The 14768-nt window shown below is 45.4% G+C and overlaps 2 protein-coding genes across 10 annotated transcripts in view; one reads left to right on the top strand and one right to left on the bottom strand.

Annotated features, from left to right (window-relative positions):
* The first annotated feature begins 248 nt into the window (after window positions 1-248).
* PIGH (phosphatidylinositol glycan anchor biosynthesis class H) lies at window positions 249-9143 on the top strand. Of its 2 annotated transcripts, none has more exons than XM_083838798.1 (4): window positions 249-1581; window positions 3118-3327; window positions 4659-4742; window positions 6934-9143. In XM_083838798.1, exons 1-4 carry the CDS (start codon window positions 1141-1143, stop codon window positions 7033-7035), a joined length of 837 nt encoding a protein of 278 aa, XP_083694924.1. In that variant the 5' UTR covers window positions 249-1140; the 3' UTR covers window positions 7036-9143. The 2 variants fall into 2 exon arrangements, with proteins under 2 accessions (XP_083694924.1, XP_083694925.1); XM_083838799.1 differs by having other exon boundaries at window positions 1241-1520.
* A 1159-nt stretch (window positions 9144-10302) lies between these two features.
* Window positions 10303-14768, bottom strand: part of PLEKHH1 (pleckstrin homology, MyTH4 and FERM domain containing H1) — a 51462-nt gene continuing 46996 nt past the window's right edge. For 7 of the 8 annotated variants that reach the window (XM_083838789.1, XM_083838788.1, XM_083838783.1 and 4 more), the window contains 3 exons: window positions 14595-14681; window positions 13910-14056; window positions 10303-13595 (listed from right to left, as the gene is read on the bottom strand). In XM_083838789.1, coding sequence (XP_083694915.1) covers window positions 13419-13595; window positions 13910-14056; window positions 14595-14681 — 411 coding nt within the window. In that variant the 3' untranslated portion in view covers window positions 10303-13418. Of the gene's footprint in view, window positions 13596-13909; window positions 14057-14589; window positions 14682-14768 lie in introns of those variants that run through there. The other variant, XM_083838790.1, reaches the window with a different exon arrangement.

A 14768-nucleotide genomic window follows, 5' to 3' on the forward strand; every position in this document is an offset into this window, starting at 1 on the left:
CCGCCCGCACACCCCCGGGCCGCCCGGCCAACGGCGGCGCGCGCACGCGGAGGTGTGTCCCGCCCCCCCGGCCCCGCGCGGCCGCGGCCAACGGCTCCGCCCCCGCCCCCCACCGGCCCTGAGGTGAGGGGGCGCGCGCCCCCCCCGCCCCTGCCCCTGCCGGCCGTTAGCGGCCGTTAGCGCCCGGCCCCGCGCGCCGCCCCTCACCTCCCCTCACGGCCCCGGCCCCGTCAGCTCCTGCCTGCCCGCCTCACCTGCGCTTCACGGGCTTATTCCCTCTTTAAAAACCGCAGCTTCATCGTTCTTTTCTCCTCCCATGTAAGCGTTTTTCACCCTTTTCTCCCCCATCCCCGCAGTCCCTTTGCCCGCCAGGTGTTTTTTCTCTGCTGCCTCAGCTCACCCTTTGGAGCCCCGGCCCACCCCTCCCCTTGGCAAGGTGCAGGACAAGCCGCAGGGCCTTCTTCACCTCCTTCTCCTCCTGCCCAGCCCGACCAACGACCACCCCCACTGTCTCCCTCCCTCTCACGGTGGCCTTGCTGCCCCCAGAAAGGTGAGGGACCGGGTCTGTGCACAGCACCCCCGGGCCCCAGGGCACCCTGCGTGCAGAGCCTTGAATCACAGCATCATTAAGGCTGGAAAAGGCCTCCAAGGTCATCTGGTCCAACCATCCTCCTACCACCACCATCACCCATTAACCCATCTCCCCAACACCCCATCCAACCTTTCCTTAAACATCCCCAGGGACACCTGTGAGGAGAGCTACGGGCACACTAAGCGGCCTGGGGCAGAGAAGGCAGCACAGGTGGTTCGGCTTGGAAATCTCCGCATCAGCGGCAGGTAAAGCACCTGAGGTATAACTGCAAAGCATTGAGAGCACCGTGCGGAGTCATTAAGTCTTTGTATACAAAGCCAAGCCTCCGATTCCTTATGTGCTTAGATGGCAAGGACCCAGAAAGCGCTGCTTTAAACTCCTGAGAAAGCATCGCTGAACAAAAAAAAAAAAAAAAGCCAGTATATAAGGATGGCACGGACAAAAACAGGCAGGGCAACGTTTATGCAGTAGGAACGTTAAAGGCGAAAGATGAACGCCCGCGCCCGCTTCACGGCGGTGGTTGGCACAGGAGCCGAGCGCGACCCGCGATGCGCACGGCCGGAGGGGCCGCGAGGTGCGGGCGAGGCGCCCGCTGGCGGCGCTGCGGGGCCGGGCGCTGCCCGCCGCCTCTCCCCGCCGCCTCTCCCCGCCCCTTCCCTTCTCCCCGTCCCCTCCCGCCCCGGCGGAAGCGGGCACGCACCGCGGCATGGAGGGGGGCCGCTCCGGGCCGCCGCCTCGGTGCCCCCCGGGCGTGGAGGAGCGGCCGTACCGCTCGGCCTCGGGGGCGCCGCTGGCGCTGCGGCGCCGCCAGCACAGCGCCTCCTGCCGGGAGCTGGCGCTGCGCCGGCCCCGCCTGCAGCTCCGCTCCCTCAGCGCCGTCACCTCCGCCGTCTGGCTGGCGGCCTACGGCATCTTCGTGCTCAGCGAGGTACGAGGCCGGCCGCACCCGAGCCCCAGGGGCGGCCCCCGGCGGCCCGCGCGTCCCGCCGGTGGGTGTTCGCTTGGTAGAGGAGGGCAGGTGCTGGGGGAGGCGAGCGAGCGCCAGCTGGACGGCCTGGGGTTGTGGTGAGGGAGCCAAAGGGCGCTGCGCCCCCGCCTCTCGCTGCTGTCGGTCAGACCGTGGCAGCACAGACTGCATAAGCAGCCGAGAAACGCTCAAGTGCTGGCTCCGGTACCTGACCTTTGACCCATACTAGCACAGAAGGGCCAACTGCCAGGCGCAGACCTCCCGGTTAAACTCAGTAGCCTGACTCAAAAAGCTTGACTGTGACCAACACTATGGCACTTCTCAGTAATCTTCCCCAGGAAATGAAGGCAGGGATGGAGACTTGAGTCATGTGGCAGTGATTCTGATACGAAGAGGTGGTTCACTAGTCTCTAACTGGAAGCTGTTTTCAAGTCTTATTTGTTCCAGAAATATACATCCCAGCCAGAGGTTACCAACCACCACCTTCCTCCTTGGTTTTATATGTGCTCACGTGTCTCGTATACAGCTGCAGTCGTTGCTTTCTGCCAGGAAAGGAGATCTGAATGTCTGTTTCTCTGTGGATTTCCATTGCAGTGATACATTACTGCCTTTTTCCATGGTGACAAACCTTGGGAGAAATCCTGTATCCTTTCTCTTTGAATGTGGCCGTGGCTTCTTTGTAGCTCGAGTGGTAGAGCTGTGCAGTTCTGGTCCTTTAGGAAGTGTCAGTTTCAACTTCAGTCCGTAGGTATGTGGCCTTGAGCTCTCTCAAACATGTCCCAGAAATAGGTTGCAGATTGAGGATCCATAGGATCTATTACCAGGTCTTCAGATGGCTTACTGTTGCTGACCTACTCATGAAAGATGACTTACTTATGAAATTTACATAGTATTAAACTTATGTATTACCTTATGAAACAGCAGTCCAAAGACTACAGCATGCAAAAGACAATTTATCCTTAGACAAAGGACAAGAGAAAGCTGATATCCTCTGGCTTGGTATTTAAGGCAGGAAGAGAGACAAAGTTTTAACAAGTTTAGACTCACAGTATATTAGAAGAAAACTTGGATCTCCTATGTGGGCCTAGGCTAGTGCTTTTTGCTAAAAGATTCTTCTTCCCCTCTGAGACACCATCCTTAGTTCCAGTAAACATTTAACAACGTTTCTCTGTCAGTGACGTTGTCTCTATAGCTGTTTGTGTAATATGCTGTCATTGTTTTATATAATTGGTTTGGGTTAAGATTTTTCCGCTAGCTTTACAAGGGAATAATTTCTTCTTGCTGATTTCAGTTTCAGCTCCCAGTTCTTTCAGACCATTCTATGAAGACTGATGTTTGGTGATGTAAATCTCATTATGCATAAAGCAGCCAGCCTTTTGAATAAACGGACTCACCTACATAATATCTGCTTTGTAAATGTAGCCTTAATATTATGTTTTCCTGTGCAGTGGTTTTTTTTTGTTTTGTTTGTTTGTTTTTTGTTTTTGTTTTTCTGTCTAAAGCCACGTTCAATTGATTGTACGACCAAAGCTCTGTCTTTGCTTGGCTTGTGTTACAGAATAGTATGGTGCTTTCTGCTGCTATATTCATCACACTGATCGGCCTGATCATCTACCTGCACTTCGTGAAAATCGACCAGGAATCCCTATTGGTCATTGGCTCCCTTGGCATTCAGGTGACTTCATCCTATGCTTCAGGGAAAGAGAGCACAACCTTCATTGAGATGAGTCGAGTGAAGGATGTGGTTATCAACGAAGCCATCCATATGGTAATCAGTGTTTCTTGTATATCTGTGGGCACACTCACATCAAGTGTACTTTTCACTAGAGTGTTTTACCAGCACAATTAAACACAGCAGCATCCATAACTTTACTGACATCAGGAGCTTTGATTCAGATTTCTCTCTTTATTCTATCATATATTCTCCTGCCTTTAAAGGAAAACTTAAGCAAGTATCCTCAACAAGTCAGATCCATCCCTTAGATAATGCCACTGGCAGTGAGCTAGTCATTTTAGTTCTTTGTATTATATTGTACTGATGCTGATGCCTAACTGCTGATGCCTAACTCTATAGTAGTCTAGAGGGAGATAAGAAGATAGACAAGAATAAGAGTACATCAGATCATGTCTGACTTGCAAAAAAATATGCCAGCCCAAAGTGAGATATTTCTCCCCCAAAGTATTTTTAGCTATGTTTCTTTCTCCTTTGCACTTTCTGAAATCAGTGTTTTTCCAATTAATTTGAGTGAGACTTGTCTTTTTGGAAGTGCAGTCTGGGAAGATCACTTGGAGATTAGCATAGATCCATATAAAGTTTTCTAGCAAAAGGAAACAAAGGTGATGTTGAGCTCCTTTTCTTTCTCTTTAGAGGTAAGGGGAGCAGAAAAGCCTTTGCACTTATTTCACTTTTTTAATTAATGTTTTTTTTTTTTTTGCTGGGCTGCACTATCATCGTTTTGTTCAAACACAGTTATGAAGAACTGAGGTCACTCACACTGTCACCAATGTGTGTGAAGTCGCTGTAGATGAAAACAAATTCTTACTAAGTCCCCACAATCTTCAACATGTTCCAACATTGTGTAACTTCTTAGAAAGGCAAAACAGATAATTAGCAAAATGGTATGCATCAAAAAAGCGTAAGAGAAAAGCGTTGTCAGCAGGAATGTGTAGATCCTGTGGTGGCTTTCTTTTTTTTAATGCCCTGTATATTTTGTTGTTCTTATGTTTTGTAATATCTAGAACTTAGTGACTCAAATAGATTTGGGAGAAGAATGGTTTTGGAGAAGGGATGGGTTTTCTGAAAATCTGACTGCTACTTTTTTAAATAAAAATGAGAAGTTCGTAGGGCAAAACCATATATTTATAAGGCTGAACACAAATAGGAAAAAAAGAGAAGGGGACTGATTGCAAGCTTCTTCATACATAATTTTGAAGCAAAAATATTTACCCTCGTGAAACACAGATGTTTCTGCCAATTTATCTTTAGAAAATTTCGCACACTTCGTTCAGCCTAATAAGTTGAAATAGGTCCTCTTTCTGTGATAACTCCAGGCACTCTGGTAACATTTTCAAACTTCAATTATTTTGTTTCTCTTGTAGCAAAAAGTTATCTATTACCTGTGCATCCTCCTGAAGGACCCTCAGGATCCTCAGGGAGTATCCGAGGTTGTGCCACTCTTTCAGGTGAGTGTGACTGAATAACGGAGAAGTCCAATTCTGTGGCTTGTGTGTGTACCAGACGTCTGCGTGTATCTTTGTTCCACTACGTGTAGCCGATCGCAGTTGCCTTTCCCCGACTGGCGGGTCTTAGAGCAGTGTGCAGCCTGTGGTATTAGAAGTCTCACAGAACAAAGTACCAGGGACAGAACAGGGAGCTGTTCTCCATGCAAAGAACGGGGAGCTGTCTAATTCTGAACCTAACCAGCAGCGTGCATGAACTAGGAGTCTGGCTCACATAGGGTACCGAGGACTTGCACGGCTTCTTATGCACTCTCCTGCTCAGTGTTACCTTCGTAGCTGTAGCACTGTGCTGTAGTTGATTTTTCTCTCAGTTCTCTGTGCCAAAAGATCTCGTAAAAACCTCCTTGGTTTACAATAACTTCCCCTATCATACTCATTGACAAAGATCACAGTACAAGCTGTGAGCAATTTGCTTAATGTATAATAACTTGTTTGCTTTACCATTACCTTGTCTTCCCTTTCTCTTCTCTTGCTAACCTGTTCTGACTGTTCATAATCCCATTTTTGGGATGGAATTTCTTTCTGCCTGTGTGCCTAACACAACAGTCCCCTGATCCTTGAGTGGCAGTAAGCTGTACAGATGTACCTCACATCTTAGACTGCTGATGTTGTGTTTATAGCCCTCCCTGTCCTTCTTAATTCGCCCACTGCTGATGAATATCAGTTCGTAGTCCACATCCAGCTTATGACTGGATGCAGTTAGTCTTCAGCTAAATACTTACAGGTGCAAATGGACGATCCATTGATTAGTGCTGCTAACTCAGTCCCACCATTGTAAAGACATTTCCTAATGATAGATAGTATAAATGAAGTATTTCACACAGAGCCAAGGGAGAAAAACGGATTTGCTGGAAGCCTACAACCAGTGAATTCCAGGCAGCTGCACTCAGGAACCTGGTTTTCATTATACATGCTCCTTTTCAGCTCCAGAGGGACTGCCTGGCATTAGTGTTTTTGTTTGTTTGTTTGTTTTCTTCCTAGCTCAACTCTGAACAGTGTTATTTCCCTGGCAGTATCTTAATATTGGCAGAGTTGATGCCACCAGCAAAGGAGGTACAGAAAGAGCTGCAGAGTCAGTTTGCAGTTCATTACCTGTCAGTAATTCTCACTTTAAAGTGCAAGTTAGCACGTTACTTAGTTTTGAAGGAGCGGTAATTAGTAACTTTATCGCATCTCCTTTCTTGGGTTTTTGTTCCTCTAAGGTATGTCAGCCTTCAAAAGTACAATTTGCCGTGTCACTGAGCCCAGGAGCACTTCTGCACTTCTGTGCTGAGTTGACCTATTGTTCTCTTAAGCAACACTTACAAGGAGGGCATTTGATGGACTTTACACATTAGTGCTGTTTTGGGAGCTCAAAAGTCATGGGACCATAGGGACTGTGGGCCTGGGAAACTTTCACCTCTTTGTTGGTTTTAATCTGGTCCAGGTTAGAAGTGATGAAAAACCATTATACTTTGACCACCATTCCCCTGTTTGTGTGAACTGATGTTTTCAGTTAACCTTCAGTTGTCCTCTTGCTGACAGTACTAGCAGAGGCCAAGGGCCAGGTGTCTAAGCTCCCTGTCCTGAAGGTAGATTTTTCAGGGCGGAGGTCTTTTAGAGCGGTGGATCAGTATGTGGAAATCTACTGTTTTGTAGGTCTCTAGAGGGAGCACAGCCTCGTAGATAGGTTAGTGGGTTAGAAGGTGTGGATTACCTTCCATACTGTCACTGTATGTTGTGAGTCGAGAAAGGAAGTGATTTCTGATTTGGTGAGAGACTCAGGCTAACTGAAGGATGGTGCTGCATGTTTTGACCTGACAGCTTCAGGGACTGGCACTTTTTTTTATCACAGAGCAGGTGTGGCTTGTGCAATGGCTTTGCATTTCTTTATCAACGGCTTACATCAAACACCTCCTGGAATTTGATGAATTCTGAATGAACACGTAAAAAGGAAATCTATTCTCTGTTGACTTAATGTGAGATGATAAAGCTAATCAACTATAGATACCTTGCTGTTGCTTTCCTTCTACATGCATGCTTCTGATCTGTGGCTTTGTGTCAGCTGTCTCCACGTTCTTTTCTCTGCCTGACAAATCTCACTGTTTTACAACCAGTTCAGAGCCTGTTCTCTGTTGTTTGATGTGATTTCTAGAGCTCCCAGCCACGTCTGGACTGCTTGATGGAAGTGTACAAAAGTTGTCAAGAAATCCTGGATCAGAGGAAAGAAGCTCCACAATCAAGTGAAATGAAGTAATAAAAAATAATCAAGGTGGAAAACTTGCTGCGGGACCTGGACAGATGCATGCAAAGCAAGCAACACTGACCCATGGCTTTTTTAAATTAGAGGTTTAGAATGTGGTGCAGCAGTAGAATGACGTTATAGGTAATAGTCTGCACAGACTCACAGAGCTGTTATAGGAGGTGTCAGCTCAGGCACACAAGTGAACCTTGAAATTGGCCGCTGTGAAGAAAGGTGAGCAGAACTCTCTGGAAAATAAATATGGCAAGGGGAGGCAGGAATATGCATCAAACACTTAAACTTCCGTGGATCTGAGCATTCTGATAAACACGTGATGTAACCTTGAACAGACTGACAAAAACATACGGGCTTTTTTATTTATTTTTTAATCCTTTCTTTGAAAAAAGCATATACCAGTCTAGAATATCAAAACTGAAGGGTGGGCTAGCACAGTAACTTCCTGATCAACAGGGGAATTTCAGAAAGAAAATGACAGAAAATTATAATACACTGTTGCATTCAATTATATTTATGGAAATAAACATAGGAGAGCATACTGTGGTTTCTTCAGGGATCTGCTTGAAAGAGTCCCATGGGATAGGACCCTGGAGAGAAGAGGGGACCAAGAAAGCTCAAGGATCACCTTCTCCAAGCACAAGAATAGTCCACACCATCCCAACAAGCAGGAAGTCAAGCAAAAATGCCAGGAGGCCTGCATGGATGAACAACTGCTCCCGGCAAAATTCAAACACCAGACGGTGGAAGCGGGGACAGACAGGTGGCCTAGGAAGAATATAGAGACACTGTCTGAGCATGCAGAGATGTGTTTCGGAAAGCCAAAGCCTATGTGGAGTTGAATCTATTTAGGAATGTCAGAGACAGCAAGAAGGCCTTCTATAAGTACACGAGTAACAAAAAGAAAACAAGGAAATGTGGGCCCACTGCTGAATGGCGCAGGGGCATGGTAACACAGGACATGGAAAAGAAGGGTGCTGAATGCCTTCTTCACCTCAGTCTGTACTAGCAAGATCAGCCTTCAGGAATGCCAGGCCCCAGATATCAGGGGATAGAAGGAAGACTTACCCTTGGTGGAAGAGGATAAGTTTAGATAATACTTTAGCAACCTGGACACGTGTAAGTCCATGGGACCTGACGGGAGGCACCCACAAGCGCTGAGGGTGTTTGCTCATGACACACAGCTGTGAGGAGTGGCTGTTACGTCAGAGGTGTGTGCTGCCAACCTGAGGGACCTGGACAGGCTGGAGAGATGGGCACACAGGAACCTCCTGTAGTTCAACAAAGGGAAGTACAAAGTCCTGCACCCGGGGAGGAATAACCCCATGCCGTTCCTCCCTGTACGTGCTGGGGGCTGACCAGCCGGAAAGCAGCTTTGTAGAAAAGGACCTGGGGGTCCTTATGGACACCGAGTGAGCAGGAGCCAGCAACGTGCCCATGCCATAAAAACAAAGGCTAACAATGTGCTGGGCTCCGTGAGGAGGAGTGTTGCCAGCAGGTCACGGGAGGGCATCCCTGCCCTCTCCTCAGCACTGGTGAGGCCATGCCTGGGGTGCTGCATCCAGTGCCGGGCCCCCAGTATGTGGACGTACTGGAGAGAGACGAGGAAAGGCCATGATTGTTATGGGGCTGGAGCGTGTGAGGAAAGGCTGCGAGAGCTGGGGCTGTTCAGCCTGAAAAAGGCTCAGGGAGGGAATCCTATCAGTGTATTTAAGTGTATATGTCTGAAGGGAGAGTGTAAAGAAGATGGAGTCAGGCTTTTTTCAGTGGTGCTCTGTGACAGAACAAGAGGCAATGGGAACAAACTGAAACACAGGAGGGTCTGTCTGAGTATCAGGAACTTTTTTATCGCTTGGGTGGCTGAGCCTTGGCACAGGCTGCCCAGAGAGGTGCTGGAGTCCCTTGGAGCTCTCCAAAAGCCACCTGGATGTGGGCCTGGGCACCCTGCTCTGGGTGGCCCTGCCTGAGCAGGGCTTGGACCAGGTGGGCTCCAAGGGCCCTGCCAGCCTCAGCCAACAGGGTATCAATTGCTTTGAGATGATGAGGAAAATATGTTGGTGAGAATTATAATAATGACTATGTGAATAAAGTAGCTTCACTGAGACTAACTTAATGTTGGAATATTCTTCTTAGTTGATGATCTAAAAGTTACTGTAACTTTTAACTGGTATTCTTCTATCCTTTTTTTTTTTCCTATGACTCCTTAGTGATGTAACCTGGCAGGAGCCTTGGGTTTGTGCTTAATCTGCATACAGTGCTGTGCTATAGGTGTGTACATAATGTAGAATTAAAATGTGGTGACGCATCATCACGTAGTGTTGTAGAGATAAGGTGATTTTTTTATTTTTATTTTTTTTACTGTGCCATGAAGTTTTAAAGATACAGGTTAGCTCTTATCACTGAAGTATTTTGGTTGTCAAAGTGAAAGGCAGCAGCTTTGGGAGGCATCACTGGCTTTTGGTAACCCTGTCTAGCTACTTAATTTTTTTGTTTGTTTGTTTCTCACAAATGTTTTAAATGATGGAGTTTGCCATAATTTTAAGTCCAGCTCTGCCGTAACACAAGTTGTTGGGGGTGGGCTGCGTGCTCTCTCTCTGAAATTAGTGAAGCTGTACCCTGATGCAAACTGGTTGCAAGTCCTGGCAGAACTGGGGAAGCTGGGTGCTGGGACAGGAGCAGAAACTGGCTCTTAACAGCAGCAGCAGGCCCCAGGAATGTGACTGCAGCAGAGGTCCTTTGACTAACACTCCTGTGGTATACTTAGAGCTGGGTACAGAGCTGCTCAGGGGCCTGGTTTGGGCAAGTTGTGTTTCTTTATGGGGGGGAAGGGGGAAATGGTCAAGAACCTCGAAGAGCATTATAGCAGCAGGAAGATTTGCTGAGCTGTGGGGAAAAGGTGTCAGAAGAGAGATAAGTCTTGGACCTAAGAGTGTGCTGGGACCATTGCCTACACTGCAAAAATCCCATGAAGTCCTGTGAGTACTGAAGAAATGCAGGTGGAGCTGTATCACAGAAGGAAGTCTGGAAGATTGCTTTAAACATCACTGGAAGGAGTGGACATCCCATGCCCATAGGAGTGCACTTCACTGATCTGCTAAAGCTGACAGTTAGACAATGGACAGAGAGAACCAAGGACTTGGAGTATGGCAGGTGTGCACCAGGTATGTGCCTGGATACCAAACACAGGTTTTGCCCACATTTATTTACATCTGGGCTACTTTGGCTTTTAAGATAGTTTATTTCAATCTGAGAAGAAATACAAGTTCATTCATGATAATTGCATTTTATTAAGAACAGGAATCTCACAGTATCTCCAAGACAGTCTTTTACACACACACAGCAGTTAGGAAAACAAAGCCTTCAGTCATCTCACTCTATACTGTAGCAATAATCATAAAAACCATTTATCAAAGAATCATACAAAATAGATACCTACACAGGGTTTTTTTGTTTGTTTTAAAGTCAAGTAAGCTATAAATAGGAGGTATACGTGCATCCATTGGAGTGGGGTGGTCCCTGAAATACTCAAGTATTAATGAATGTTTGTAAGAAAGGAAGAAAAAAAGTTCCATATGTCATGGTTGTAAATTTAAAGTGCAATTATGGCAGAAAATAATGAATTTTATGACAGCTCTTGCTTATTCAACATCTCTTCTCCCTGTTTGCCCTGACGCAAGTCCCTGGGTCTGCGAATGTTAGCAGCGCAAGGTAAGTACAGCCTCTGAACAGTGAACTGAAGGCTTTCATGCCTTGAGCATCCTCAGAACAGATTGACAATGAGTTGAGCTCAGCTTATTCTGAGGCAGCTCTGTTACTGGCAGGACATAAGAAGCAGGCTGCCAAACAGACCTCCACATACTGGAGGAACTGTTTGTTGTATGTGACTATGTAAGGAGAAAGAACGCTCTTTTTATTCAAACTTGTGTATCTATACTAAGATAGAGAGAAAATGAGAATATAAACTACTGACTGTTCTATGAGGATTTATTGTCACTTAGAAGTATCTAAGGAGAAAAAGAAGACTAAGACAATACCTTCGCAATATTATTTTTGGCTCAGAAAGCTTCTACCCTTTCAGTAAATTCAAGTGATAGTCCTTAAATTCATGACAAGTGGGTACATTACAGTATGTGCAAATAGGTCTCTGTGTACATAATCTTCTGTTTCAAGTCCTTGTTTCCACAAACCGCTTTTTTTTTTTTAATATGGTGATAAGAGATTGTTTAGAATGATTTTGTCTGCCCCATGTTCTTCTAATTTGTGGCTTTGTACCCACCATAAGCTTGAAACAAAAACTTCTTGCAGTATCAGCTCCATTGCGTGCATTAGTTGGATATTTGAGGGTTGGTGGCAAGTACTAGGAAGTTAAAAAACACTGGTATGGTTGGTTTGTTCATTCGTGACTAGCTTTGGTTTGCTATTGCTGAATTCTTTATAATGGTTGGATTCACACTGTTTTAATTTGGGAAAGTTGCCCATGAATGCATAATTATTATGAAGTTGCACATGGTACTTTTGAAAGGGCAGTTCTTCTTCCTTAGCTTTGTAGAAGACTTATCAAAATAATCAAACTCAAGCCAGATTTAGAGTTCTCAAAAGGCATGGCTGTTTTTCTTTTGTTTAAAATCCATTAGGCTTCCCAATCAGCACAAAGTCCCTTTGAAACAGATCAAAAAACACTCCTTTGGAAAATTTGAAGAACAGTATTTGAGTGTCTATTTGCTATCTACCTCCTCCTTGACCTGGTAGCATGAAGGAAGCAGGAGTTTTAAAGGAACAGCTTCTGTGAAGTAAGAAGGGCAGAGCGGGTTTGAGAAGGTCTGTTCCAGTTGCCGAAGGACAGATAAAATGGCAAGGTTTGCTTGCCTTGTCTTCCTTTGTCTGAGATCATGTGCAGTTTCAAACACATCCCAAAGCATCTGTAACGGTGATTAAGGGAAAGAGTCTGGACGTGCATGTTAGAGGAGCACGTGACACATTCAGCCCTGCAGCAGAGATCTGACGCACAGAACAGCGTCAGCTGTCGAAACACATCCATTCTGCAGGAGCTAGGGCGTTGTTTGACACTGTTCCAGTCCCAATTGTTCTGAGACTTCAACATGCAAAGATGTCAGCTTTTCACCTTTATAAAATTAAGGTTGAAAAGATTCTTATGTACCACTGATCTCTTACTCTGTACTCCCTATTTCAGGTCTTAAAATCACCCTCAACATGCATCAGAAGTCTTTTTGTCAGTTTAGTTCCTAATCCCTCTCAACAGCTTCTTCCTTTCTTTCATGTCTGGGGCAAGGACTTGGAAAGTTTCTGTCTTTGAATTTTGGCATCAGTTTCAGGGAGGAGTCAATGTAGCTTTAGGAAAAAATAAATTGTCTTGGTTATGTTAAGCAGTTGCATAAATACAGAGAGCTTTTTTTTTTTTTTTTCCAGAAACTACAATAGTTATCTTAATAGTTGTTCTGAGTGGCAGGAGTGAATTTAAACACCAGTCAAAACTATAATATGATAGCTGTTGATAACCAGAGCATAGACATGGTTATGTCTAAACTACTTGGCCATCTATGTCTTATTAATCTTTACACTCTGGTAATAGATTTTTCAGCGTGTGTCTAGTTTATGAGGAATTGATAGGCAGCTCCTTATACAGGTAATCATCAGCAGGATGCATCCTTGTACAGGGTTCATGCCACATGCCACAGTATCCCGAACCACCTGTTTTTAATAGGACTGTGTGCTCAGCCCACTGCAGTCAAATTCAAGCCTACACCACTCAAATCTGCCTTGCGGAGGTTGCAGTCTAATGCAGGTGAAGAGTGAACAAGTTAGTGACTGATGCAAGCAGAAGATTATTGGAAATAGTGGGAATAATTGAAAGGGGCTGTGATGAGGAAGAGAGGTCACGAGGAGTTTAAGAGCTGGACTGAGGTTCCAAGCATAAGGTGCGGTGCAGCAATCTAAAAGCAGGTGCAAAGCTGAAAATGGGAGGGATCAATGCAAACTGTATGTGCTTGTGAGCAAAGCTGTAACAGCAGGAGGTGGAAGAAGAATGGGTGCAAGGGAAGAGCAGGAGATGCGGTGCGACTGGAGCACTGTGCAGGGAAAGGACCTGAGGCGCGGCATCTTGGGTGGAGTGTGGCATGGAAAAGAAACTCCTGCACAATCCCCAAGATCAACACTTTTGAGGAGAAAGGACACTGCCTCTACCCACACTATGGAACTTTGTCTGTTATTAAGGAGAAAGAATCAGAACCTGCATTAAAATAAGGTGTACAACTGGCAAAATCATAGCAGTCTGCAAGTCAGTACATGGTAGTGTAAAAAAAAAAAAAGAAACAAAAGAAAAATCCATAAACAAAAAAATCTCCAAAGTAATTTGGAATGAGCCCTCAGAGCAGGGTGGGCCCCTTAGTGCTTCGAGGCTTGGAAGGAAAAAAGCACCGACTTTCAGTCTCCCAGAGCTTGTTAGCAGGTGTTGCGTTTCGGGAGGGTTGTGTAGAGGGTAGAAGTGAAGCTGTTGAACGGTAGTTAATATAGCTGGCAATAAGAAGTGTTGCTTCAACAATCTAGGGGGAAAAAAAGAAAATGATTAACTGTAAGTCAATTAGAGGGAAAAGTGCCCTTTGATTTTTAGAACCTATCGACTGCATAACTTTTGCAAATGGCTGTGTCTCACATGGAGTTTTTCAGTTTTGAATTCAAGGTATGTCTTTAAGAGCTGGGTAGAAGTCATTCAATTAAAGGTTCCACCTTGCAAGGGATTTCTTGAATGTACACAGCTTGTGCAGCAGCCAGAAGTACCAGTCCCCAGTGCTTGTACAACATGCCCAGCTGTGATGCTGCCAGCTGCAAAGATGCTCATCGTTCATTTTGTAATTACCTTTGGAATTGCCATTGCAAAAAGGAGTTTTTCTGTGCTGTTTTTTCCAGAACTCCTTTCTTTCATTTGACTGACTACAATCATGAAGTCATCTCGACAGCCTCCAAAGGTCAGCACGGAAGAGTACGAATAAGAGAGCTTCAAGTGCTGCAGAAAACAGACAGTTGAAAAGAGTCATATTTCTGTAAAAGAAAAAACGGCCACCTCAAACTCATATATTTACTATTTAGAGCAAGAACTTCAGCTCTGCAGCAGTAATAGGTAATTGGCTGTAGAGGTAACAGCTGGCAGAGAAATCTCAGAAGAGAATTGCATTTCTAGGATTTTCCTAGCTTGCTTGATGCCCTGCTGCTTCAGAGCAATGGTGCACACTTTGCTATATCCCAGGTGGTAGTAGTGAAGCACACACCGCTGAGGTTTTGTGAGATGTCTGTGGTTGTTTGCTGCCCATCAAAGGGACAGATAGCAGTTTCGTGGAACCTTACCTTACACTGTAGCTGTAATTTTCCTTTGTTTATGTAGCGTTAAAACATAGCCCTCACTTCCCTCATTTCTGACTTCTACAAATTAACTTCTGGATCCAGCTGAAGTTAAAGACAAACTTTTACTGACTTTAAGTGGTTTCAGGGGAAGGTCCTTCTGTGGGAGATGAATTATTTTCCTTAAACAGTGTTCCTCACCATACCATAGTGTTATAATCCAGTATGCTGATACCATCTTCATTCACAGCTATCCAGACTGGACAGTCTTCCAAGGAGGAAGGCAAAATAGGCTGGAGAAACAGAAAATGTTAAATTTAGACATTTCTTGTATACTATAAAGAAGAAGTTTCTGATACAAAACTTGGGTTTTAAGGATA

Source organism: Anser anser, assembly GCF_964211835.1.
Source record: "Anser anser genome assembly, chromosome: 5".
Lineage (NCBI taxonomy): Eukaryota > Metazoa > Chordata > Aves > Anseriformes > Anatidae > Anser > Anser anser.

What these genes read in the sequence shown, in the direction of transcription:
- PIGH (XM_083838798.1), top strand. Translation starts at nt 1,141, where the DNA reads ATGCGCACGGCCGGAGGGGCCGCGAGGTGCGGGCGAGGCGCCCGCTGG. An exon ending in TCAACGAAGCCATCCATATG is followed by an intron (nt 3,328 to 4,658) that starts GTAATCAGTGTT and finishes TTTCTCTTGTAG; the next exon opens with CAAAAAGTTATCTATTACCT. An exon ending in AGGTTGTGCCACTCTTTCAG is followed by an intron (nt 4,743 to 6,933) that starts GTGAGTGTGACT and finishes TGTGATTTCTAG; the next exon opens with AGCTCCCAGCCACGTCTGGA.